The following is a 27,817-nucleotide window of genomic DNA, read 5'->3' as shown; positions in this document are numbered from 1 at the left end:
CCCCTTGCCGAAGCCTCGGGGCGGCTTACAACACAATAAGATACAATTGTGTACAATAAAACACAATTTATTTTATTTTATTCTACTGTATATATTTTAATTGTTACTGTTTTAATTTATTGTGTATTTTATTCAATGTTGTGAGCCGCCCCGAGGCTTCGGCAAGGGGCGGCATAGAAATGTTTTAATAAATAAATAAATAAAATACATTGAAATAAAATAGAACATAATAAATTACCACTAAATACAAAAATACAAAAAATACACTGAGATATAATAATATAAAATTAACATTAACTTATGGCAACCTTATAAATAAAAGCCCTCTATGTGCAAGGCAGCAGCTTCCTCTCTGGAGTCAATCCATCCCATATTTTGGCTTCCTTTCCTTCTCCCACCTTCAACTCCCCCCAGCACAAGGGCCTTCTCCAAAGAGTTTTGCCTTCTCGTCGTGTGTCCAAAGTAAGGCAGCCTTGGCTTCTAGAGACAGTTCTGGCTTGATTTGATCCAGGACCCACTTGTGGCTGGGGAAAGGGGGTGAAGTCTGGGCAGGCGGGAGCAGCCGCCTGGGGAACCCACCCTGGGACTTTTGCCACAATACATCTCCAGCTCCAGCAGTGTTTTCCCACTCCTGCATCCTTCTTGTTCCTTTCTGCAAAAAGAAATAATAACTGTTATGGAGGAAACCATGCAATCCCTGGACAGTACCTCCCCCCACTCCCCGTGTGTGTGAGAGAGAGAGACAGACTGACAGACAGACAGACAAGAACTCCCTTTGCAGCTGATGGGAAGAGAAGGCAGGCAGAGTAACACAGGGGCCAAACAGCACTGTAAAGCTGCAATTGCGTTTGTCTTGGATTTCCACTATGGGATCCATGTGTTTCAGTTAGTTCTGCAGGCAGATCTAGGTTTGTCTTTTCCAAGGGAGGGCAGCCACAGGTTCATGGTCTCCACCTGCTTTCCTGCATGCAGAGATCTTGCCAACTTGGCATTAAAAAAACCTTAACTAGCCTGCAAAAGGTTTCTTGAACCCCTTCAAGATTTTTAGGCTGGACTCCTAATTCGCACTTACCAGGGAATCTGTCCAAGTAGACTCAGTGTATTATTTATTTATTTGATTTATATCCTGCCTTTTTTCTTACAAAGAACCCAAAGTGGCTTGCAGCATTCTCCTCTTCCTGCTCTCAGTCTTATCCCCACAACAACAACCCTGTGAGGTAGGTTGGGCTGAGAGACTGTGACTGGCCCAAAGTCACCCAGTTGGCTCCATGGCTGAGCGGGAACTCGAACCCAGGTCACCTGCGTCCCGGCCCTGTGCTCTTAACCGCTACACCACTCTGGCTCTCTGCAGCTTTTCTCTGACTAGACACCGATAAGATTCCACAGATTGTCATCTTACAATTGTTACGTATTGCTTGGTGTGCGGATTCTACGACATATTAATTTTTGGGCTCATGCCCCACCTTTTCCTCTTGCAAAGGAGGCACGTCCTTTTGCATGTTCCATCTTCTCTCAATTTTATTCTCACAACAACCTGTGAGGTAGTTTCAGCCGAGCCTCGAAACCTGGCCCAAAGCCACCCAGCCGAGCAGGGCCGAGAACGGAGGTCTCCCAAGTTGTAGTCCAATGCTCTAACCACTACACCACATTGGATCTTATGTATTACAGTGGTACCTCAGCTCATGAACGCCTCAGTTCACAACCAAATCAGGCAGTGAACAGAAATTTCATACAAATTTTGCCGCAGGTCGCCAACTCTGCACTGGGTGACGATCGCGAGCGCACCCACCTTCCCTGCACAGGTGCGATCGCAGTCATCCTGGGGGGCGGGGGGGGATGGCCACGATTGCGCCCGTGTTCCCTGCCCGAGCGTGCCTGCGCCTGCCCCCCCTCCCAGCGCGCCCACAATCACGCCAGTCTCCCCCCCCCACACACACACGCTCACTTGGGGTGGGGGGAGATGGCTGCAATCTTTGTTGTTCTTTGTCACTTGGCTTCAAATTGTTGTGAGTGAAAAAAATAGTTGCAGAACGGATTAATTAACCTTATTTACATTCCCCCCTTATGGGGAAATTAGACTTGGCTCACGACCAATTTGGGTCCTGACCAGAGTCCTGGAATGGATTAAGTGTGTGAGCCAAGGTACCACCGTGCCTTTTATATGCATTGGATCTTTTATATATATATATATGGCACCCTTTCTGCTATATTTTGCCTGCAGCATCTCTTCCTGGCTTGGCATGGAAGCAGGCGGGGAGCTTTCTTTGGCCACCGTGTGAGGAGAGCGCCGGACTAGGGAACCAAGCCAGCAACATGTTTTGTGGCCTGTCTTCATCCGGACTGTCCCTGGCCCCAGCCCCTTCAAGCGAGCCCCAGAATTCAGGCCACCACATCGAGCCATGCCAGAAACCGGTTCTAGCCTTCCTCATCTCCTCTGGGAGCTGAGTCTGAACTGCTGGTTCAAGATGAAGCGCTCTCAAAGCACTTGGCACAACCAGCTGTTGCCGGAAAAGATGGTGCTTCGTAGCAGCTGAGGCCAAGTTTCGGGAGGAGAGGAGAGCGCTAGCGAAGATCACAGCCGTGCCCTTGCTAATGACAAGTTTCTGCTGCGGTTCGTGTTCTCAGTGTTGGAAGGGTCTCCTTCTGTGCAAAAACGTGGCTTTTTGCATTGCCCTGTAGACCTGGGACGCCGCCCCTGCCAGTCCGTGTTCTGCAGCTGCCCGGGATGCCCCAGGGACCGCGTGGCTTCTCTGCACGGTTGCCGAGTGCTCTGGCCACGCGGTTCTTGGGCCAAAAGAACTGGAAGGTTTGCTCCGGCGTGTTGGATGGATTGCCGTGCAATGCAGGCAGGGCTTCACCAAGTCGGCCTGGCATGGAGCAGGGTGAATCGCCTCCCATCCACCCTTGTCGCTTGCAGACGGAAGGGATTCGAGTCCTAACCTCGGAAGACCTCACACAATTGTTTGTTTGTTTGTTTGTTTAAAACGTGTGTATGGTGTCCCTTATGCCTTGGCATCTCGGGACAGCTCACAATCCATAAAATTGAAATATAATAAAATCACATGTATAAATAACATAATTCAATAAAAATTTACATAAAGGACAAAATCAAAGCCACTGTTCGACACAATTTAAATATTCATTTTTAAAATAGGGATTAAATAAAAAGGTTTTGACCTGGCGCAGAAAAGAATATAAACTCGGCATCAGGCGCACCTCTCCAGGGAGCTCGTTCCAGAATCTGAGTGCCACCGCAGAGAAGGCCCTGCTCCGGGTAGTTGTTCTTTTTATCTCCTTTAAAGAGGGCTCCCGGAGCAGAGCCTCTCCTGCAGATCTTGAGGGGCGTGAGGGCATGTAAGGGAAGAGGCGTTCCTTCAGGTCTCCTGGTCCCAAGCCTTTCATCTTTTCCATTGTTCCATCTTCTCTTCCTTAAAGGATAGTATGCTGTAAGAAAAAAAGACTGACGAAATTATAATTGTGAGCCACCTAGGGATGCCGTTGCTGGAACAGGTGGCATATAAATATTTAAATAAAATTAAATATTATATTTTATTATTTTATTTTATATAGATACAGTGATACTGTATAATCTACTCTAGACAGCATACTAAAAAGCAGAGACATCACCCTGCCGACAAAAGTGCATACAGTCAAGGCGATGGTTTTCCCAGTTGCAATGTATGGCTGTGAAAGCTGGACCATAAGGAAGGCTGAGCGCCGAAGGATTGAGGCCTTTGGATTGTGGTGCTGGAGGAGACTCCTGCGAGTCCCTTGGACCGCAAGGCGATCAAACCGGTCAGTCCTAGAGGAGATCAGCCCTGACTGCTCTTTAGAAGGCCAGATGCTGAAGATGAAACTCAAGTACTTTGGCCCCCTAATGAGAAGGAAGGACTCTCTGGAGAAGCGCCTGATGCTGGGAAGGATTGAGGGCAAAGGAAGGAGGGGGCGGCAGAGGATGAGGGGGCTGGATGGGGTCACTGGGGTGGTGGGTGTGAGCTTGGGTGGACTCTGGGGATGGTGGACAGGAGAGCCTGGAGGGGTGTTGTCCATGGGGTTGCGATGGGTCGGACATGACTTCGCAACTAACAACATAGTGATAATAATTATGATGCACTACAGCTGTGTCCCACCATTTTTCCTCCTGTAAGGAACCCAGCGTGGCTCACATCACTCCATTTTATCCTCACAACAACAACCCTGTGAGGTAGGCGAGGCTGTGAGTGCGTGACTGCCCCAAAGTCACCCCGTGAGCTCCATGGCTGAGTGGGGACCGCAACCCAGAGCCCCCGCGTGCAGCTCTCCTACCCCCACACCACGTTGTTTTGCACATTCAAGAAAGCCAAGGATGTTTACGTAATCCTCCTCCACTTTATCCACACAACAATCCTGCAAGGTAGGTTAGGCTGGGAGTCCAAGACTGGGCCATAGTTATCCAGTGAGCTTCATGGCCATGTGGGGACTAGAACCCAGTTCTCCCAACAAGTTCTAGTCAATTGCTCTAACCACTAGGCCACACTGGCTCTACCCCCACATCTTAATGAGGCCATTCCAGTGCTTTCTAGAGCTATAATTTTTATACCCAATATTAAAGGTCACTCATGTGTAACATTTTTAATTCTTTTAGGCTGCTGTGACTAGATTATCATCAGACTGCTTTTTGTGGTTGTAATTTTTGCTTTTCCATATGCTAGTCAGGCCTGCTCCCGGACTCTTCATGGGTGAGGGGTAACTAGAACAGGAGCCTTCCCCTGCCTGGCACACTCAAGCCGTGTTGGACCACAATTCCCTCTTTTCCAGCCAGGCCAGCAGACAATGAAACCCGTGGATTTTCCGCCATCCAGGCCAACTTGCCGACTCTCTGAGATGCATGGGATTTCACGCTCTCGCTAAGAAGCCCCCTCACTGTTTCCCTGATGGGGTCACCTGTCCGGGTTCAGACAGCACAGCGACCCATCAGGGGTACAACCACTCCTGTGACAATCTCTGGGTTGTCAGAATGGTTTGTTGCCCAGGGACAAACCACCCAGAGGGAAACAGTTTGCGTTCACGTGACGAAACAACCCACCACGGTTTGTTACCTGCGGTGGGTTGCCGCATCACGCAAACTGAGCTGCCGTACCTTAATTTCCAGAGCGTCTCTGTGTTCTTCCGTTGTAGCAAGGATGACAAGAATTCGTACGTAACCTCACCTGCATTCTGCTATAAATTATTTGGCACTGAAGATGGCTCAGAAGCCACGTCTTGTGCTGCAGCCGAATGGTCAAGAAGATCTCGGCCCTGATTCTGGCCAACCTGTTGTGGCTGCCCGCATGTTTTTGAGCCCAGTTCAAAGTTGACCGATAAACCTTTGCATGACTCGGGACCACAATACCTGGCGGAGGGCCTTCCCCCAGCAAGCACCAACCCATGCACCAAATTGGTCACGCAAGACCCTCCTCCAGGGGCCTCTTCTGGTGGACCCCCAACGGTGCCCCCATCTGGTACCCAAAGCTCCTTTCCCTGGCATCCCTGCTTATTTATTTAAGACAGTTGTATGCCGTCCTTTGCAAATTCCTTAGCACAGCAAACACAAATAAAATTCCAAAATACATAACAATATTATAACTAACATAAAACGTTCCACAAAATATTCTCTCTTAACTAATAAAAGTAATAAAATTAGAATGGAACTATAGAGAGCCAGTGTGGTGTAGTGGTTAAGAGCGCAGGACTGGGACTCAGGCGATCCGGGTTCGAGTCCCCACTCAGCCATGGAGCCCACTGGGTGACTTGATTGATTGATTGATTGATTGATTGATAGATAGAGAGCCAGGGTGGTGTCATGGTTAAGAGCATGGGACTGGGACTCAGATGATCCGGGTTCGAGTCCCCGCTCAGCCATGGAGCCAACTGGGTGACTTTGGGCCAGTCACAGGCTCTCAGCCCAACCTACCTCACAGGGTTGTTGTTGTGGGGATAAGATGGAGGAGGAGATGTAAGCTGCCTTGAGCCCTTTGTAGGAAAAAGGCAGGATATAAATCGAAAAATAAATAAAAATAAATAAAATAAATTAGCAATATTATTAAAATAGTATTAGTTGTTAAAATGGAGATTAAATAAAAAAGTCTTTACCTGGTGCTGAAAAGAGTAGAGGGCTGGCGCCAGGCGGACCTCTCTGGGGAGCGTGTTCCATAGTCTGGGTGCCACCGCAGAGAAGGCCCTGCTCCACGTGGAAACCCTCTGTACCTCCCCCAAGAGGGTTCCCAGAGTAAGGCCTCCCCTGCTGATCTGAAGGGGTGTGAGGGCATATAGGGGAAGAGATGTCCCTTCAGGTATCCAGGACCCAAGCCATGTAGGCCTTTACAGGTAAGTACCAGCACCTTGAATTGGGAAAGCTGTTCTAATTTCAAGGTTGCGGCTTCCTTGATGGAGTCAACCCATTCAGATTTGGTTTTCCTTTCTTCTGCTGCCTTCCACTTTCCTCAGCAAGATTGCTTTCTGCAGTGTGTTTTGCCTTTTCATGATGTGCCCAAATATGACAGCCTTCATTTTGTCATTTTTGCTTCTAGGGCTTGATCTAGGACCCACATGTTGTCTCTTTGTCGGTCCAGAGTATTCACAGAGTTCTTCTCTAGCACCGTGCCTTAAATGTATGAATTTCCGCCTTATCAGCTTTCTTTGCCGTCCGCCTTTCACAGCCCGACTGAGAGCCAGTGTGGTGCAGTGGTTAAGAGCCTGGGACTGGGACTCAGATGATCTGGGTTCTAGTCCCCGCTCAGCCATGGAGCCAACTGGGTGACTTTGGGCCAGTCACAGGCTCTCAGCCCAACCTACCTCACAGGGTTGTTGTTGTGGGGATAAGACTAAGAGCAAGAGGAAGAAAATGATGTAAGCCACTTTGGGTTCTTTGTTTGTTCCCCCCTTTTATATTTTCTTTTAAATATGGAAGAAAAAAACCATAAATACAACACAATACAACAATAATAATATAACCTACAAGAACACAATAATTAGAAAAGTAAATGATAAAGTGCCCCCACCAACCCGGAGACTAATACTACCTCCACTTAATTCACATATTGCAACAATTAATAATATATAGTATACTTCAATTATATCCATATCCCCTCCAGCCATTCATATAATCTTGATTAGGTTTGCAACTTTTGCCCTCTGTTAGTACTGCTTTTCCCATTTTGGGTTCTTTGTAAGAAAAAAAGTGTGATATAAATCTAATGAAGAAATAAACAAATTGCAACCAGGAATACAATAATTTGGATGATTTTGACCTTTGGTCTCCAATAGAACATCCTTACACTTGGATAAACTTTTCTAGTTTCTTCATTTCTGCCCTTCCAAGTCTCCATTTTCAAATGTCTTGGCCACATAGAAACAGAGCGAGTCAGAAGGGACCTCCCGGGCCATCTAGTCTGACCCCCGGCACCAGCCGGCTCCGCTCACGACATGCCCGCCATGTGCATATCCAGCCTGTCCTTGAACACCTGCATCGATGGGGCCTCAGCCACCTCCCCTGGAAGCCCATTCCACACCCTCGGGGTCCCGACTGTCAGGAAGTGCTTCCTGGCATCCAAATGGAGCCTTGGTTCCCTGAGCTTGGCTCCATCGGAGCCCGTCCAGCCTTCCTCTGCAGGGGAGAACAGGTCTCTCCCCACCTGCGTGTGACATCCCCTCACATACCTGCATGTCGCCAACAGATCCCCTCTGGGTCTCCTCTCCTCCAGGCTGAAGAGGCCCAGTTCCCCGAAGAGAAGAGGCCACAGTTTCACTTGAATTGATGACTGAGCTGAAATCAAAAATCCTTTGCAACAATCTTTCACACCACCCACCCAAAGTTGTATTCTTAAGGTTTTTCATCTCTGTATCCCACTCAGAGAGTGTCGGCTACCGGAAGGCAGAGAAATGTGATAAAATGCAACGCAAAACGTATTTTGTGCCCTTCATTCCAAACCAAGGCACTGCAAAAAGCTTTGCATTACAGCAAGCATGGTTCTGTTAGATTTATCCTAATGCAAATATTTACTACTAATAAACTAGCTACTAGATAAAAATCAATTCCTCCAGAAATGTTCCCTTTGGCAACAGAATCGTGTGGAGAACTGCACTCGTTTAAGTGCATCATGCTGTGGCTTGCAGGGTGTGGAGAAGTAGCATGCTCCCTCTCTAGTGAATTCTTTATAAAGCAGCAGGCATGAAATATTTAAATATAGCCCTTTCGGAGTCATTCCCCCTCACTGAACAAAACATGAGCAAACTGAGTTCAATATGGGTACAAACATCTGTTACTTGCGTAAGTTCGCCAGTGGGAAGGAAGGAAATGCACATCTGCGGAACAGTTTGAGTGGCGCGAGGAGGTTGCTGGCAGCGGTGTGTTTGTCTATGAGCACATTCCCATCCCACCTCTAGCAAGCGGCCGGGGGCCACGCACATGCTCCAGCTCCTCTCCTCACAACAACCCTGTGAGGTAGATCAGCTGAGTGTCAGTGACTGATGCAAAGTCACCCAGTGACTTCATCGCTTCATCACTGCCTTTCTCACCTTGTGGACAAGGCAGGAGAGTATCCGATTCCACTTCTGAATCATTAGATGAGGATTTTATCACGCTGTTGCCCAATCAAAGTTATGCGTGGAGGAAATCGTTAGCACCCCTGGCCTCCTTTCATGTCAAACCAGACCAGCCCCCCTTTTATTCCAGTGGCTTTAAGAATGTAAGAGTTATACTGCATGAGGCCAGCCTATGAATTATTATTAATAATAATTAATTTTATTTCTAGATGCTATTCATCCAGCTACCTCAATTTCATCTGTGATGCCCAGAGCAGTTTCCCAGGGATCTGACAAGCATCTTTCCCAGTCCTACCTGAAGACACACCTGGTCTGTACTTCATGAAAAGCAAGCCTGCTGCCTTTATGCAAATATATCCTGAATAATTTCCACACGCTCCTTTTCCTGTGATTTGGCACTGGCATCTCCCCATCGAGTTTTATTAAGTGCTGGGTTGCAAAGGCATATGAAGTGTTTTCATTTTCTTTCCTGTGCTAATTGCTTCAAGAATATATTTTGAGCTCTTCCAACTCTGCTGTTGCTATCTGCACACTCTAATAAGCTGCAAAAAGAAAACCAAAACCTGCTAATAATGGTCTTGGAAAGGATCACCTGCTCAAATATCCCTAAATATGCAAGCAAATTAATTTAGAAGTTAACCTCAATCAAGTATTTACATCTACCAGAAATTATCATGCTCGTTTTGCAAACTATTAGCAGCTCCACTGTGAAAATAACTATTTTGGAAATGCAATTTGCCCTCAAACACTCCCAATAAATCCTAGAATACTTTATTAAGGTATCCCCTCTCTTGACCCCCGATTTAAACAATTATCATCATGATTGAAACCAGCCCTTTCAGGACAAGATCCTGAAGGGCTCAGCAACTCATTTCCTCCAGCTTTTCATGGATGAAACTGACAATTTAGAAACCTTCCAATTTCATTTCCAGCCTGGTTTGTGGACCGTGTGACCTTGTTTTCATTTTCCTGGATTTCTCAGTGGCTGTTGTGTTGCTTTTGCAGGGAGCAATTGTGAGCATGTGAGTTGCATTTATTTAAGGTGCAAATGTAGCCACCCTTAAACAGAAAGGGGAGTACAATGTCCCATCCATTGTAGTCTTTTTCTGCAGTCCACTGTGACACAATCCAATGGATACGTAGCCCAGAATAAGCCTCATGACTTTCAATAGGATTTATTCAGGAGGTGAGGCTGAAACAACATGAGCATTTTCTTGGGAGTAAGTCCTATTGAACTCTGGGGTTAATTCTTAGACATATCTAAGATTTTTTAAAAAAATGATTTTGAATTAATTATAGGACTTGTTTAAATAATGGAATCTCAAGGATTGCTCTGTTCATCTTTGTCCTGTGAAATTTCAAGAGTCACATGAAACCAAACCTTCTGTGACAACAATCGCGACCTGGCAGACTAGTTTCTGGGTAGCCCTTTCGCTTCTGCTTCTTTGAGGAATAGATCCAGTTTCACCTCTCTTTTAATGGGTCCAGAGGGCCAGTGGGGTTGCCTAGGGGTTAGAGCAAAGAACTAGGATTTGAGAGATCTGGGTTCTAGCCCTTTCTTAGCCAGCCAGCTCACTGGTCAGTTTTGGACTCTCCCTTCCTCACAGGGTTGTTGTGGGAATCCAGTTGTGGAGACGAGAGTCCTTTGAGATGCCTCGGGTTCCTTACAAAAGGGGAAAAATAACATTATTGCCCATGATAGACTTCAACACACCTGAAAGTCCAGTACCATCTGTTCATCACAGACAACGCAGCAGTTTTTTGCTGCAATGTCTCCATACTGCTGTCAAATCTTGCAAGACTGAAGGAGGGGAAAAGGTAGAGCCGAATTACGCCCAACTGCAGACCACGCCACCCTGCTGAGATGCAGACTAGTTACTCAGCCTGCAGAGGATAAAAATCCCTGCCAAGACTTTGACGCGTTTTGCTAAAGAGAGCAATCCTAATTATAATAATAATAATGATTATAAATTCTGTTTAACAATGGGGAGGGGAGGGGAAGATTTTGTGTGCATGGCACAAGACAGGAAGGGTTATTCTCGGAGCAGGGAAGACGCCCCCACGCCACGACAATTTCTCCCCCTCCGCAATCCGGGGGTCTGTGGCTGAGCTCCTCTAATGCTTTCTGACAAGCACTGCATGGGAGGGGTCTTCAGGGATGGGGGGCAACTTCAGCTAGCAAGATGATGGCCTGGAATAATGCGCTTTAGCAGGCAAGGGTTGCCAAGTGGTTAACAACAACTCTGTTACCAAGTCAGACTCAGATGCACTATAAATAATGCATCTGCAGGGGTTGTTTTTAAGGCTCATCAGCACTGGGAGGCACCTGTGCACAAGCTCCTCTTGAGTAAACCATCCCTCAGCAACAAACTTGGTCAGATGTCAACAATCGCTGTTCCCCTCCACTGGCCACCGCACTTCCCATCTAATGCCTAGAAAAAGCCCAGTTGACGCTCTGATTGTTCCCAGCAGCAAATGATTGAGAGATGAGGCATTGTTCCCTTACACAAGTTGGATGAATGTCTGCTGGTGATACTTCTGGGACTCAGTATTTGGGGTGGGGGGACGGAGGGCGAGAATTAGCAATGAGCGGTGCAGTGAAGCAGGAATGGAGATCAAGCACATTCTCAGCCGGTCATGATAAACCAGAGGGTGCTGCTATTCTCTGACGGAATCGTGTAGACGGAAATAATTTTACAGGATCCTTTTACTTATCACCTTTTAAAAGTATTGCCACTGATGCTTTTGCGTTCTTTTTGTATTGGCTCTGTTGTGCCTCCCTTTATTATACAGTCACCCTGAAAGCACCATGTTGACTCTCACTCTGGACGTATCCATCAGCTCAGCGGTCCGCATTTTCCGTGCTCACCTCTGAATCTACCTGTCTGCCAGGTAGGCATCTTGCTGAGCTGAAGATAGTTCGGCCTCATTCATTCATTCCACACCCAGCCTTGGCATTCCAGGCTGCCCACTCTCCAAGTTTATGGTGATCCTTTAATTGCGCCAGAGCCTTCATGGAGTACTGACTGCCCTTGTGAAATGTTTATATTGTATGTTATTAGTACAAGAAATACAATGTGGATTTTTTTCAATGGAGAGAGGCAAAATACCTCCCTTTGTATTTCTGAGTGTTCAGAATGTGCTGCATTACAAATCCCATCATCCCCAACATGCATGCTCATTTGCTGACTGGGAATGAGTTGCAGCCCAATCCAGACAGAACGTGCTTATTTTTTCCTTGAGAGGAAACCAGGCTGGGTTTAAGTACAGTGCAATGTTACAAAACCTTACGGCTGACGCAACAGAGAGTTTCCAGTATTCCCAGAGCTTCTGTGCCTTGCTTTAGAGTCACTGGCAGGCTGTACTTAAGCCACATTTAACACACACACACACACACACTTGGCTAGGAAGATATGCAGAGCTGAAGCTGATGAACAAAGCTGACTTGATGTCTTAAAGCCGAAAGAAGGACCACTGGTAGTTCTCCCAAAAGAGCCGTTCTCTTGCCCCGGGTGCTGCAATTCACGTCTGATATTTGTCCTTTGAGGCTCTTGTGTACAATGACACATTTTCCACATTTTGCATGACCCGACTTGTCATCGCTCCTGTTTTCAGATCCCACTTTGCCAGCCTGGTTTCTCCCCAACTCATCCCATTGCCAAGCTTCCACAGTGGCACCGTCAGTACCGTGCCAGTCAGACTCCCAGGCCAGCTCTCCAAGACACGCATCCCTATTGGGCAGAGGCGGCAGAGCTGGGAAGAGCAGCCGTGCATTTCGAGAGGCGTGCGCCAGGGTCCCCTGCCCGGCTCCCAGGTTTACGTGACCACCAGCTCCCATCTGCCTTTTCTGCTCTGAGGACGGAACCACCTCACAGGCAAGATGACACTGGGTGATTCCAGGCCCGGTCACAAGCACTACCTTCCAAGGTTGTTGCGAGAGGTCGTAACCAGCAGTTAAGCCACCTTGCCCTCTTTAGAGGAAGAGCAGGGGACAAACAGAGCCCCGTACAAAGGATCTCAACCCCGTCCTTGTGATGTTTCTCCCAATGGCCAGACCTGCTTCCTTTCAGCAGCAGCAGCTGTTGTTATTATTTTTACACTGCACTTCCATAGCCAAAGCTCTCCGGGTCGTTCACAACATTTAAGTCGCCCACCCAGAGGTCAGCCAGGCCTGATCCTTCCAGGGTCGCTGCTCGGCTTCCAAGACTAGGCAGGATCCGGCACTTCAGGCTCCATGGAAGCTGGAGGGGATGCATTTATTTAACGCTCTCCTACACCGCCCTTCCCTAAACAGTCCCAGCAGGCAGGGCGCTGGCTTGGGCACCGCTGCGCCACGATCACCCCCCCGGGGACTTTCTGGCAAGGCGGGCGTCCGTCCAAAGGCTGCCCAAAGGCTGCCGGCCGCAGCGAAATGGCTCGGCGGGGGCAGCCGGAGCAGGCGGAGGAAGCCACCGAGGCAGGGCCGCACGAGGGGCCCCGGGCAAAGCAGTGTCGGGGCCCCGACGGCAACCACCACTGCGGTTCATTTGGGAAGTGTTCCCATGGGCCAAGGGCTGACGTGCACAGGGCAGCACGGGGCCCGCGGGCAAGTGCGCATCGGGCCCGCGCGTGAAGACGGCCCTGCACCGGCGCGCTCCTTCCAAGCGGGCGGGCGGCCCCCCTCGGGGCCGGCTGCGCCCGTCGCGGGCACCCCCGCGCCCTGAAGCCTCTCGCGGGCCGCGCAGGGCCCGCCCCGCGCCCTTCGCCTGCCGCCTCTCCGAGCAGCCCCCGGGCGCCGCCGACGCGCCGGGCAGCCCAGAAGGGCCGGGCAGCGCGTGCGAGCACCGCCCCGCCCCGCCCCGCCCCGCCCCTGCATGCTGGGAGCTGCAGTCCGCGCCGGGCGGCCCTGCGTCGGCGGACTACAGGGGCCGACTACAGCTCCCAGAGTGCTGCGCGCCGGAGGGCCGGCGGGGGAGGAGGGCGCCTCCTCGCCGGGCTCCAGCCGCCCGGGGTTTGCGCGGGCGGAGGCGGCGGGGCGCCGCAGGTACCGTCTGGCTGGGGGCGGCTCGGCTCGGCTCGGCTCGGCTCCGGGCGCGGTGATCGGGGCGGCTCCGGGCGGACGGGCAGCCGCGCAGCAGCCTTTGCCTGCCGAGGCCGGAGGCAGGTAAGCGGCGGGAGGCGAGGCGAGGCGAGGCGCGACGCCGGAGGCGCGGAGCCCTCGCTGCTGCCCGGAGGCGCCGAGGCGTCCGTGGCGCGGCGCATCCTCGGGAGCGCTGCCCGGGCCCCGCATTCGCAGGCGCCGCGTGGCCTCGGGCTCAAGGAAGGGATGGGGTGGCGGCGACCCGCCCGGGCGCAGCTGCCCCTTCCAGGCGAGTCCAGACCCTTCGTTCCGGGGGAAGGAAGCGCGGGGGGGGGGGGGGCCTCCCGTCCACGGCAGCCCAGATCCTGAAACGTGCGGGGAAAGGATTGGTCCCCGTGGCGCGAGAGCTTCAGGGCGCCGAGGACGAGCGGGCCGGAGGGCTGCCTGGCGCCTGCTTGGTTACCTGGCTGCTGAGCCGAAGGAGACCCACCTGAAACGCTTCCACCCCGCGGTGTCCTGCGCGCATGCAGAATCCAGGGAGAAACTTTGGTGGAACGTTTGCAGGGGCTTTCCCGTAAGTCCATCCCCGAGTTGTTGGTTTCCCCTTCTCCAAATTTCTCGCTCCCTTGCGAGCATCCCTGGCCAGGAGACCTGCTCCTTTTCCTCCTGGAAATAAGCTCCGCCGAGGGTCGTGGGACTGCTTTGTCCGAGAAGGGAGCGAGCCCGAGTGTTACTTTTCTCCAGCTCCTCTTGCATTTTGCCTTTGGGATGGTTCCCTTTGGTGTTAAGATGCCGGCTCTAAAATGAGCCGAAACGTGAAGCAGGCGGTTGTTGAGTCAGGCTTCCCTGAGCCTCGGACCCGTGCAGGGCCTGATCCGGCCCCCCACTCAGCCCTGCAGGGTGACCCACTTCCCTTGGTGACACCTGGCCGTGCCGCATCTTGTGCTCCCTGCCCGGGACCGCGCCTGCTGCCTGCCTGCCTGCGAAGAGGACTCATGCTGAGTCGGTGCCTGTGCAAATTAGCAAAATGATATGTTTCCAAACACTTCGGTTTATTTACGCAGCAGAGCTGTTCCTGAATGGGAAGTGGTGGGTGGGTGTTGATTCCCCTTGCCGAGCTTCTCTTGTGGAATCTGACTGTCTGTGCAGGGAGGGCCTGGGCTTGTGGCACATGGGTATCTGCAGTCATTTGCTACAGGAGATGAGCGGGGAAGCTTTGAAAGTAGCCTTTGCTTCAGGTATGTTCCAGAGAGCCCCAGTTAAACATAGTATCCGAATGCTAATCTTTAAATCCCGCCGAAGAAAGCCACCCCTCCCTCCCCGTCACCATGTAATTTACATAACAGAGATAATTCGAGAGGAGCATTTAAAAAAATCTTGTTAGTGTAGACTTGCGTCTATATTTAGAAGTCCAATGACCCGAATTTCCACTCTTGCTTTCTGATGGAGGGCTGCATGTGCCTGGAAAATTCCCAGTAGCCAAAACAAGTTGTTTGGGGAGAGAGCGGATGAGTGGCGGTGTGGAGACGGGAACCCCATGAGGATGGCTTAGTATTTTGAACTCCTGGTTTTTTATTTCTTAAATTCTTCTGCCCAGATAAGGAAGACTTGGTGGAGATCCTCTGCAGACATGGCCATATTGAAGTGCGGCTGGCTCTGGAGACAAAGTAAGCTGGCTTGGGGATGGCTGCGGGGGTGGTACGGGGACCCCTTTCTTTGGGGGCTGCTAGGCGGCCGGCTGGCTCTTTTCCCGTGTTTGCTTTGCTCGCGATGGCATTTGGAGACAGCTGCATCTTCTGTCTCCGTGTATTTGGGGCAGCTGGGGGGGGGGAGTTCTCGTCACAGTCTGGATTTGGGGGCTTAGCAGTCTGTACTTGCTTGGACACAAGTCCCTGAATGTGGCCAGAACTGTGAACTCAAGAGATGTTTGGCCAGATCCTCTGAGAAGGAGGCCAGAGATGGGCTGGAATGTCTTTGCGTCTCCGAGGCATCCGTTTCACCTCACCGAGAAGCAGGATGTAGGACTGGGCCAGGGGGACCCATCTGGTGTCTGATGACCTTCCAATACCTGAGGTAGAAAATGCACATGGATACCGCCCCCCCGCCCCGCCATTGCCAAAGTGTTAAAATGCAGTAGGTTTCTTAGCTGCCACTTTGCTTCCCTCTAAAGATGCCCCCAAACCCGTTACTTCCATTGCCCTCTGGATGTTTCAGACTGTGCTTTCCATCATCCCCAGCCTGCAGGGCTGTGACAGCTGGGGATGATGGGGGTTCTGGTTCTGGTTGCCAAGTTGAGGAAGGCTACTCCAAGGAATCATCTGTGTTGGTTGACGGGCATGGATGCTTTGGAATGGGCCGACTGACTCGATAGCAGAAATATTTTATTCATCCTCTGAGCAGATAAAAATGTGTCCTGCATATTAAAGAAGCTTTTTGAGTGCATCTTCCTCCGGGCTGAAGGTGTTCCTTTTTTGCTTCTGTGTGTATTTGTCATGTCTGCAGATAAGGGTAGGGCAGGGCCGAGTGGCGCCAGCAGCCGCTCGCTCGCTCGCTCGCTCCTGGGCTCTGTAGCTGTAGGGCCGGCCCTGAAGACGGGGGAAGCACTCCCTTTCCTCCTCGCTCTTGGGAAATGGTGAGCAGGCAGCCCAGGGGGAAAGGGCACTCCGGAAGCTTCGGTGTGTGCGCAGGATCCTGTCCCCACCCCTTGCACTTTTCACGGGCCAGGCTTTGTCGTGAGGGCATTTCAGGAGGGGAGGGGAGGAAACCACTTCTGGGTTTCTTTCATCTCCACCTCTTCTTGCTCCCGTCCCTCAGTTTCCTGATCTTGGAGGCCAGCTGTTGTGGCAGAACACTGGATGTCCAGTGTCCCACTCAGAGGTCAGAGCATTTTTCGCATTAGGGAATCAAATCTTTCCTATAGTTCGGGTTGCTCTCTCAGTCCCATGGGATTGCTTCCTTAGATGGTTATGAAATAAACAAGCTTTCTGTAATGGCCTGTCTAAAGGCAGGAAGAGAAGGGGCTGAGCAGATCTCACTCGGGAAGGCTTTCTGGTACTGCAGTGCTACCAGCGAGAAGGCTCTGTTCCTGGTACCCATCAAAGGTACTTCCACCAGGGATGGGCCACAGAACAGAGCCTTGAAATAGGATCCCAGGGCTTGGGCAGGAGCACGTAGGCAAAAGCACTCCTTCCAAGCCCTTAATGGCTTGGAAAGTCGATGCCAGCATCTTTAATTGGGCCTGGAAACGGACCAGCATTCTGTGGCTGTAAAATCAATGTAAAGCACTCGGATTGCAGAGCATCAGCTGACACGCAGCCGGTCGCATTCTGCTTCCATGGCAGTTTCTTAGCCACCCTTAAAGGTAGCCCAACACAGAGAATCGCAATTGTGCCTTTCCTTATTTGCCGCAGTAACCTCGCGGCCTTTCGGCCGAGGCCTGCCAGGGCTTTCTAAAATACCAGAATGGGAAAAGAGAAAGAAAAGTTACACGAGGCAAAGCCAGGATGCTTCCAACTCGCCTTGGGCCATCAGAGGTCGCTGCAGAAGGCAAGCCCTTCTGTGCCCTGACCGGGCAGCGTATCTCCCTCTATTTGCATGGGAGGAAACCCACCGATTCCGGGAGCATTTGGCAAGGGGCGCAGCTGGAAGCACAGGCAACCAGGCACCAGCCTGTGACGGGGGCTGTTGACCAAAAGTGCCCAGATCTGGCTGAATATCAGAAAGGGGGAGCCAAACCAGGAAGGAAAAAAAGTAGGTGGTTCCTGTAGGAATGGACTGGACAATACGGGCGGAATTGGGGCCCCCGGTTAGGCAGGCCCTCCTAGCTCTGCAAAAAGCCAACAGCTGCAGGGAATGACTGCTTTGGCCGGCAGCAGGATCCACGGCCCTCGGCGCTCGCCCCAGGCCAGCTCCAAAATGGCGGCTGCGTCGTTGGCAGCGCCAGGTAGGGCTGGGGCGGGTTGGCACTGCGAGCAAAGCTTTTGCGGCATTTGAACACCTGGGGGATTTTCAGGGTCCCAAGGGAAGGCTCGGGGGGGGGGTGGCAGACCACTGAGGGGCCACCCGAGCTGGGCCTACTGAGGCAGTGGCCCCTTCTCCCCACGCCGCTCCTGCAGGACACCTTCTCCTGGAAGCCGCACAGGCGAGAAGAGCAAGCTGCTGCCCGTCCACACGGTGCCTCCCGCTTAGTGCTTTTGCCTCTCCTCGGGTGTCAAGGACACGATCCTGCGCAAGGTGGAAAACAGGGACCTTGAATATATGTCCCTGCTCTTTGCACGAAGTGGTGCCAAGGGGGCTGACCTCCTTCTGCAGAGAACGGTCCGTTTCTGGTCCAAGGACAGAGATGCGAAGCCGCACACACCTGCATTCAGCTGAAATGCACTGTACTTGCACCCAAATTCTAATAAGTATTTTGAACTGTAAATATAAATGAACATATGCAAAGTTCACGTGAATGTTTTCCTTTCTTTTCATCCTTTTTTGAGATGCCTTGCCCCCCCTTTTTTTGCAATTAAAGCGCGCGCGCGCGCGCGCTCACACACACACACACACAGGAGACCCAGTGTGGTACAGCATTTAGCACGTGGGACTGGGATTCAGGCGATCTGGGTTCTAGTCCCCACTCGGTCATGAAGCCCCTGGTGACTTGAGAGGTCACAGGCTCTCAGCCTAAGCTGCCTCCCAGGGCTGTGCCGAGGATAAAAAGAGGAGGGGGCCCTTCTAAATTGCCCAGGGTTCCTTGCAAGAGGAAGACAGGTGGGGTATAAATGCGAGGAAAGTGGAAGCCCAAATAAGCAGCACCCGACCAGTTAAAACCCAGTTCTTCAACAAGCCAGCCAACATGCGGAAGCCTTTCTGGGAATACTTGAGTGAAAACTTTTGAGACTTGTACGCGTGGCGTGCCTGGTCCCTGCCCACCAGAGTTTCCCGGTTAATTTTTATTTATTTTTCAATTTATATCCTGCCTTTTTCCTACAAAGGACTCAAGGCAGCTTACATCATTCTCCTCCTCCATCTTATCCCCACAACAACCCTGTGAGGTAGGTTGGGCTCAGAGTCTGTGACTGGCCCAAAGTCACCCGGTTTCTTTCACACCTCGGGTGGCTGTGGCACAGAAGCACAGCCTTCCCAACTTGGTGCCCTCAAGATATGCCAAATGACACCTCCCAGCATTCCCCCACCAACGTAGTGGGGAATGCTGGGAGGCATACTCCAACACATCCGGAAGGTGCCAGTTTGGAGAAGACAGAATAGGACAGACGGTTTCCATTCCATCCGTCTCAGCCAGGCTTCTTTGACCTGATGCCCTGCAGTTGTGCTGGGCCTTCTCGGATGGTGGCTGGGGCTGATGGGAGCTGAAGCCAACAGTGTTGAGATGGCACCAGTCTGGGGCGGCTGGCCTAGCTCGTGAGAAGATGAGAGCTGTCATGGCCGTTCTAGACCAGCGTTCTAGAGCGGCTGAGGCTGCAGCATCACACCCCCACTCATGTTTCCATGCCACCGCCCCCCAGGTGCATGCTGGGCCCTGGTACTGGGCAGCGTGGCAGAACCTGTTGCTCCGTCGACAGCAACTGATAGCTCCGTAGTGACTATCTAGGCCTCTGCCTGGAGTTCGCGAGAGCTGAGCAGGGCTGTGAAGGACAGGTCCTTGCGGAGGCGTCCATTCATAGGGTTGCCCTTTTCCAGAGTCACACAGCATTGCTGGGTGCTTGCTCTCCAGGGCTTCAGACTAGGGTTTTTCTCAGCCCCGTCTGAGGATGCCAGGGACCGAATCGGGGCCCTTTTCGTGCAAAGCAGCTGCCCAGGCACTGAGCTGCTTCCCTCCACGGCCGGCAAAAATCTTCCTTTGCCTGGTGTTCCCAACACGCCGTTGATGCATGTGTTACCTAGGGTCCAGCCCCTGATTAAATAACACATTAAGCAATTCTTGTAGCCTTGTGTGGTTGTCATACACCACAGGGCATCTCCGTGGAAAAACTGGAGCACATTCCAAGTACCATATGGAGCACAATCAAAAAAAAAAGTGAATAGTTCATCCAAATCCAACCGATAAGGGCCACATGGTCTGGGGTGCGTATTTAGGCAGCAAAACCCCCAGAAGTCCCAGCGTATTCCAGGCAGCATCCTGGCGCTTTCGCTCCGTGCTTGCAGCGCCTCCCTCTGCTGTGAGCTGAGCCGCTCACGGGCCTCTTTTTTAGCCGCTCATGAAATTTGCGCAAATGAGCCCCTGCAGAACTCCAGGCTGTGCCACGATGGGTGCAGATTTGCGCAAATTGCACTTTGAGCAGATTGCACTAGAAAAAAGCACCCTCTGTGGGCCCTCTTAGAGCTGGAAATTCATACAAACGCCAAGTTGGAGCCGGAGGTCTGTTGAGTCCAAAGGAGCCGGATTTCCTCGTTTGGGCTGATCTCTTGTCCAGCATTCTTACCAAACAGTGGCCAACTGGCTCCCCACAGAAAACCACAAGCAGGACAGGGCAGGAGAGCGACTACACCTCCCACCCATGTTCCCCAGCAACCCGTCTACATGGACACATGTCTCTGATCCCGGAGGCAGCATAAAGCCTTCAGGTCCAGTGGCGTGGAGTGGCTGATCCTGCCTCATCTTGGAAGCTAAGCAGGGTCAGGCCTGGTTCGAATCCAGATGGGCAACTTGAGTGTAGGGTCCTGTTATTGCTGTGAGGGCTTTGACTTCAGGTAGTCTAGAGGAGATGGTGATGATGATGATGGTATAATAACATCGCTTGCTTCATCTAACCCGCTTGGGCTTCTCAGCATGTGTTCCTGTGTATTTTAACTAGTGATGCTGAGATTAAGCTGGGAGGCTTCGTCATGTGAAGCAGTGGCTCTTTCCCACTGATGTTCAGAAGAGCGCGTGAGCTGCCTCCCTCCACCCTCGAGGCCCCAGAGGTGGCTGCCCCCCCTCCCTCTGCAGCTCCCGAGAGCAGGGGAGCAGTCCTCGTTTGAAGGCCACACGTGCACGTCTTCCTTTCACAGGACAGCAGAGTTGGAAAGAGGCCGGAGGGCCCTCGGGCACGACCCCCTGCCCAGTGCAGGACTCCCAGTTAAACCATTCCTCCCAGTTGGCTGCCTGGGTGCCTCCAGTGTGGGAGAGCCCCACACCTCCCGAGGTTCCTGGTTCCATTCTCACACCCTCTAACAGGACATTTTTCCTGGGGTCTGCCTTGAACTGGGCTTCCTGCAATCTGAGCCCGTGATTCCGTGTCCTGCGCTCTGGGATGAGGGAGAAGAGCTCCTGGCCTTCCTCTGTGTGAGAGCCCTCCAAGCGCTAGTCGACGGCTTTCCTATCCCCCCACAGACTTCTCTCCTCGAGGCTAAGCTTGCCCAGTTCTCTCCATCTCTCCTCTCCTCCAGATCCTTCCTCTGAACCCTTTCCAGCTTGTCTGCCCCTTTCTTCGACGGTGGGGCCCCGTGTCCTTTTCCCGCCCCTTCCTTGTGATTCAGCAAACTGCTCTGGCATCAGGCATGCCGTCATGTCAAAGGAGCGGTTGGCTGGGGATACTTGATACTGGAGTCCGTCTCCTTAAGAAGTGCATCTGGCAGACAAGGCAGAATGAGAGAGCGGACCATGGAGCCGTGGAAGCAGCAAGGCCGAGACCCACGGGTGGCGTTGGTGCTCCAGTCCCGCTGAAATGAATGGCCGCGCAGGCCAGGCCCGTCCCCATTCACTGCAGCGGGGCTTGTGCAGCTGAGGGATCGTGCCCCCGCTTTGAATGCAAGAACCTTCCTGCTGCAGGCTTGGGTCAGCATTATCGAGCAGGGCGAGGAACGTGCAAATAAGCGTTCCCAGCCCAGCCAGGAATAAGCCGATGCGGCGACCGCCAAGGTCTGCAGAAGGGCTGGCAAAGCGTCTGGCGTCAGCACGCCGCGTCCCCGACTAATCCACCCCCTCTTTTCACCCCCGTGCCTTCCTGGCCCGCCCAGGCTCCATTCTGCGACGCTGGAAGAGGAGTTGGTTCGTTCTGTGGGTGGACGGCAGCCTCGTGTACTACCACGACGACTCCGGCCGCGACGTGGACGGCCGGATCAACGTCAAATTCAACTGCAGGGATGTCCGGACCGGGCGGGAGTGTCGCGGTGAGTGCGCGCACATGGCTCGGGCAGCTTGGAGCGCTGGGACATGCTGTGAGCTCGTCATGGCGGTCCCCGTAGACGTGCCTAGGAGGAGTGCAGAGCCGGGCAGCAAGGCTGTTCACACATGCCGCTGGGGGTTAATACGCCTGCCAAATTGCACAACTTTTGCAAGACGAGTCACGCAAGCCAAACCTGCAGCCTTCAGACAGGCCACGGTTTGTGGAAGGGTTGTTCGCCACACCAATAACCCACCCTGGCTGGGTTCAGATGACACCACAAACAGTCGCGCAGCTTGCATGTGCAGGCTGGCACCATGGGTGACCGGATCCTGGGGGCTGCCTGTTCCCATGTGAACCAGGCGAGCGGGTTGGCCCACGCAGGAAAAACGATTCCCTCTTTTTCCGAAGCAGATCTCTTCTAAAGGAAGTGGGCCTTGTATTGGCCAGGCAAGCCCCAGAAGACTTTTGCTGAAACTGGAAACAGGAAACTGTGGGTGGGAGAATTAATTGCCCCAGGTTGCAGCTTCCGTGAGGGGGAAAGCAAAGTTCAGAGGGAATGGGGACGTCTCAGTGGGCTGGCAGGTGATGATCAAGACCCTGCTGATCAAGAAATGCTTATGCAGTAGCCGTGTGTGTGTGTGTGTGTGAGAGAGAGAGAGAGAGCGAGCGAGCGAGCGAACGAGCAATCTTGAACAGCCTTGTTCAAACATATCTTTTGACATGGGGTTAAATCATGATGTCGGGGCAATCCACGGTTTCTTTTGGGAAATCTCAGCTTTTTCTTAAAGTAAATTCTTAAGCTGCATCTTACGTAAGGCTGTGAAGATCGGTTGCAGGACGGGGCTGAATGGAACCTGGCCAATCCAGTTCTTGCTAGTCCTCCGGCCCAGAGGACCGGAAGCTGAGCAAGGCACCTCCTCAACTAGGAAAGCTCCCTGCTGCAGATGTTCCAGCTCCTGACTCTTCAGGAATTTCGACGGGATTATGGAAGTGGGGATGGGGACGGGGACGGGGTCCACCCTCTCTCTTTGCCTGATCTTCCTTTTGTGCAATGAATTGTGTGGGTGGGAGAACGCCTGATTAGGGCTTGTATTCCAGAGCCCTCCAGCTTTGCTCACCTGGCATGAGGACTAGGAGATTGGTGTGGCTCTCCCAGGTACCCAGCGGGCACTCTTGTCATCTGGGATGCTGCCACCTCTTGGTTAGAAGACTGGACCAATCGGAGTTTGCAAGGAGAGGTTTCTCACTCTGCCCCATCTGCCCTCTGTCCCGGACTGGCCCGTCGTATCAGTTGCTGGCCAGCTAGTTGCCGCCGTGTTTTTCCTGAGGATGCCGGATTGGGAAGAGGGGGTTTTGTGGCTGGTAGGGTTGGGAATGAAAGAGGCTGCTGTCCTTGGCGCATGTTTCAAGGCTGGGGAGGCGCCGACTCCTCAGAGGGGGAGGCCCCCGGGAAGCAGGGCCTCCAGAAGTTGAGATGGAAGAGGCAGGAGGGGAGGGCTCACCTCAAAGCGTCCCTCCCCAGGTATTCAGGACGCCCCTGAGAATAGCCCCAGGCAGCTATTCCCCTGCCGGAGGCGTCCCAGGACCCAGACGACCCTTGACCTCATGACGCGGCATCGGGGCAGAAGGGCCAGCCCACCAGAGGTAGTTTCTAGCGGGGGTTCAGCAAACTGCTCTGTGCATGCTCAGAGGCTCTTTCTTTGCTGATGATGCTTTACTGGATGCGCACTGGAGAATAAGGGGCGTTTACCGAAAAATAGTCTGTGGATTTGATAGTCCGAAGGGGGGAACTTGGCTCCCGACAGGTGGAGATTCCCTGTCCCTTGCAGAGTCCCTTCCCTTCCCTTCCCTTCCCTTCCCTTCCCTTCCCTTCCCTTCCCTTCCCTTCCCTTGCAGGAAAAACCCATCAGAGAGATCGCAGAGGTCATCTAACCCAACCCCCAGCTGATGCAGGGAATAATCCATCACTCCAGGACTCGCACAAGCGCCCTGCACGAGGGCAAAGGTCAAAAATGTTCTGGTTGAGAGACAGAGAAAACTTGGTACAAAGCCTCACACCCATTGTGGCCGAGAGCAGTTTTAGGGTTCAGGGGAGCCGCTGAACTCAAGTTCTCCCCACTCCTTGTTTTCCCGTCCGCCAGTAGCAACGTCCTCCTGCTCCCTCCGTCACCCGTGCGGCTCCGATTGTCCTTCTGGTGCCCTGGTCCCTCCTGGTACCGCCAGCTGAGTCAGCCGGAGGCGTCCTCTGGCCAACAATCGATGGAAAGCAACAGTCCAAACAGAGGCCGGTTCATAAAGCACAGGGCTCGTTTCTGAGCCTTCCGGCGGCGTCCGTGCGACTCCGGGCTGTTGCGCGGCCGCCTGCCAGGCTCCGGCCGAGTCGCTGCGGGGCGAGACGCAGGGATGCCGATGCACACGGCCGGGCGCACCTGCACGCCACGGCCCGTCTCATTCTGTGCGCCTTGGCGGCATCGAGGAGGGGTGTGAAGGTGTGGAAAATGTGCGGGAGATCATGATCTGAGGCTGAATTTTGATGCAGAAATCTAGTTTATGTTTGCTAGCACTACTGCTTTAAATGTTTGAGCAGGTGCTAATGAGGGAGGGAGAGGGGGGATTCCTGAAAATCTGGCAGAAGCAGAAAGTGGTGGAGCCTCTGAACCCCTGTCTCCGACCCGGGCAGCCCCTGCATCTGCCAGAGCATCGGCCGCCCCTCCACCTCGCCACCCCACAGCCCAGCCTGGGCGAGAGGAAGGGGAACTCGGGCTGCGGCGATGACGAGCGGCTTGCTGTGCTTTCCGCTGCAGAACATGCTCGGTGGGAGCGGGCCGGGGGGCGGGGGCTTCTCAGTGGCTGCCCCAGGCCTCTGGAATATGCTTCCTGGGGAACTAGGTGGCCACCTTTCCCGTCAGGCTTCTGCAAGCGGGCCAAACCTTATTTTTCCAGCAGGCGTTTGGGAATGAGGTCGGCGAGGCTGGGAGTCCATGACTGGCCCAAAGTCGCCCCGCGAGCTTCATGGCCGGGGGGGGGGGGCTGAGCCTGGATCTGCCACGTCCGAGTTCAGCGCTCCACCTGCTGCACCTCACCGGGTTGCCCACAGTTAAGCCGCGTACTTTCGTGGCGTTGGCCTCACTTGTAGCTAATGCTTATTTCAAAGCAGGGAGTGAAATGATGCTTTTTAATTAGGGTTCTTTTCTTCCCCCCTCACTCCCACCCCCAACTTCGCTTTATAGCATCTTGCCTGAAGAAGAGGTTTGTGTGTGTGTGTGTGTGTGCGCGCGCGCGTGCATTAAATTTATATGCTGCCAAGCAGCCCAAAGAGCTCTCTAGGTTGCATACATCAGTCAGCAAAGCCAAAATACAAAACTTTAACCATTTAGAGTACTAAAATTTATTCTGTCCTTATTTATTTATTATTGTGAGCCGCCCCGAGGCTTCAGAGAATGGGGCAGCATAGAAGCCTTCTAAATAAATAAATAAATAAATAAAATCAATAGAAGTGCTAAAAGCCATCAATAAAAATATAAACAAATACTAATACTAATAATGGTACTATAATAATAATATAATAATAATATAATAATAGTACTATAATACTAATACTAATAGTATTATTAATACTAATAGTATTACTAATATTTTCACAGTGACCATTCTAAATCATGTCCAAGTGAGACAGACAACCCTTAACGATCTACTAAATCTTTTAAAAACTGATACAATCATCTCGGAAATTAGTTGCTAAAACGGGTGGAGAAAAGTTTTTGCCTGGTGCCGAAACGAGAGCAGAGTAGGTTCCAGGCGAGTTTCTCTGGGGAGCCTATTCCCAAAATAGGGGGCAACCACCGAGAAGGCCCTCCTTTTTTTTCCATCCGTCTTACCTCCTTGAGGGGCAGCTCTGTCAGAAGAGCCTCTTGCCCAGATCTTGATGGGTGGGTAGGTCTATATGGGAGAAGGTGCTTCTTAGAAGTGCACACACTTTTTGTATAAATCTTTATTTATAAATCGGACCAACCCAAATAAATCTTTGGGTTGGTCCGAACAGGAGGCAGATGGCATCCTCAAACGAGGCTACAGACTTGGGCTTACAAGAGCTGGGCAGCACAGGGCTGAACAGTCTGGAGGACTTTCAGGCACACGGTGGCCAAAACTCAGAGGTGCCTTGATGGCCGTGTCCCAGCTGTGCAACGGAGCATCATGGGCTTCGGAAATGCTCCATAGAATGGTCCCAGTTCCAGGTCAGGGAGAAATGGAGATAGTTCTAGCTTTTGGTTCCCCTTTGCGAAGTGAAAATCCACACTTATTGGTAAGTAGCCTTTGCAGTTGTAACGGTGCGGACGTGGAGTCCCGACCGATGAGTGTCCCAGCTCATTCGGAATGAAACGACCCCACTTCTTCCTCTCTCCTCCGTTCTGAGCACGCGGAACTTTAAAATGGAGCCTTCCGCTGTGGCCGCAGGATGGAGGCTCAGCACGGATCCGTGGCAGCCCCGCCAAACCAGCGCGGTCTGAGCACAAAGGGCGCCTGTCCCAAACCCGGCTAAGGTCAAGGGAGCACTGGATGAATTTATTTTCTGCATTCCAGCATTCATGTGGGTAACCGAGAATTCCTCTTGGCCACAAAATGTGCTTTTACAAATGGGCAGCAGCAAAGCGGAGAACCTACGCCTCTCACTGTATTCATTTCAAAAGCACAGGAGACTTAAGTGGGTAGTCCATAAGAATTTATGAAAAATGCAGCAAAGAAATGCCTTGTTTTGTTTTAAATTTTGGGGGTTTTTTTTCTTGTAAGTCATCCCGAGATGCTTGTAGTGGATGGCCTATAAAAGCTTTTGATTAATAAATAACTATATAATATAGAAAGAGATTGGCTCCTTGAGGCTGCTGAGAGCAACTCGGGTATCTGTTCTTGGAGGTTAGTGTCCAGCAGGGCCAAAAATGGTGAACAGAGACAACTTCTTTATGCAGCCTAGTCTGAAGAGACTGAGAGTTTGCAAGCCCCTGACGTATTTCAGTTCATTGCACGAATATCCCATCTTTTCCTTTTTTGCGAGGAATCCAAGGTGGCTTACGTTGTCCTCCTTTTATCCTCACAACAACCCTGTGAGGTAGGTTAGGCTGAGAGTCAGTGATGGACCATTGCCACCCAGGGAGCGTCAAGGCTGAGGCAAGACTAGAACCCGGATCTCCACCACCTCTGCTTTGCTCTAGTCCCCCAGCACACGTGCGTGCGCGCGTGCGTGTGTGCGCGCACACACACACACACACAATCACACACAATGTTTGCCTTGGCCGCTTCCCTTTCTGGCCCTGTTCTGGCATTCCAAGGGTTGACCTGTAGACTGCGGATGAGTCTGGGGGCAGGTGAGGCTGGCGCTCCTCACGAGGAGTCGTGTTGTTGATGGCTTTCTATGGCAAAGCAACTGCAGACCCCATGAGGAATGCTTCTGAGCGATCGATCGATCGATCGATCGATCATTTTTGCATGCCCCTCGTAAGACATGGCTCGCTGGACGGGTTTGCCTCAAGCCACCCTCCAGACAGGTTTGGCTACAACCCCCATAATCCCCAGCCAGCCGTGGGCAGCAGCCATGCGGCTGTCCTCCTCGTGGATCTTATATTCCTAAATTCTCTAAATCATGCGAGGCACGTGATTATGTGGTGTGGGCGGAGTGCTGCGGCGACTGAGAGCCAGCCTGGGCGTGGGAGTCCAGCTGGAACTGGGAAGGCCTCGGTCGGTCGGTCGGTCGGTCTGTCTGTCTGTCTGTCTTTCACTCATTTCCGTACCGCCCGCTAGCCAAAGCTTCTGAGTGGCTCTCAACTATTAATCAAATGTAAAAGACGCAGTAGGAATGCAAGCCGAGGAAAGCAGCCGTGGTGCTCCTGGGCCGCCCGGGGCAGCGCCTGCCCTCACACGTCGTCAGGTGGAGGGCGAGCGCTGCAGAGGGGCCGCCGGGCTGCCTTCAGCTCCTCGGGAGGAAACGCATGTTGCACAGTGTGATTTTGAAGATGTCCTCCCAGGCTTTTTATCTGCCAGTCAATCGCATTGTATTATACCTTTCTCTTGCAAGGAACCCGAGGCAGCTCATAATCCTCCTCCCCTTACC

At 52.2% G+C, this 27,817-nt stretch overlaps 1 protein-coding gene across 1 annotated transcript in view; it reads left to right on the top strand.

Annotated features, from left to right (window-relative positions):
- Positions 1–13,580: 13,580 nt before the first annotated feature.
- PLEKHB1 (pleckstrin homology domain containing B1) overlaps positions 13,581–27,817 on the top strand; it is a 29,121-nt gene continuing 14,884 nt past the window's right edge. The window contains exons 1-3 of the mRNA XM_044450204.1: positions 13,581–13,705; positions 15,219–15,288; positions 21,566–21,718. Coding sequence (XP_044306139.1) covers positions 15,252–15,288; positions 21,566–21,718 — 190 coding nt within the window. The 5' untranslated portion in view covers positions 13,581–13,705; positions 15,219–15,251. The remainder of the gene's footprint in view (positions 13,706–15,218; positions 15,289–21,565; positions 21,719–27,817) is intronic.

The sequence above is a fragment of the Varanus komodoensis genome, unplaced genomic scaffold (genome assembly GCF_004798865.1).
Source record: "Varanus komodoensis strain SLA01 unplaced genomic scaffold, ASM479886v1 scaffold63, whole genome shotgun sequence".
Lineage (NCBI taxonomy): Eukaryota > Metazoa > Chordata > Lepidosauria > Squamata > Varanidae > Varanus > Varanus komodoensis.
The sequence above is the reverse complement of the archived record's forward strand: the minus strand, read 5'-3'. Positions and strand labels throughout refer to the sequence as shown.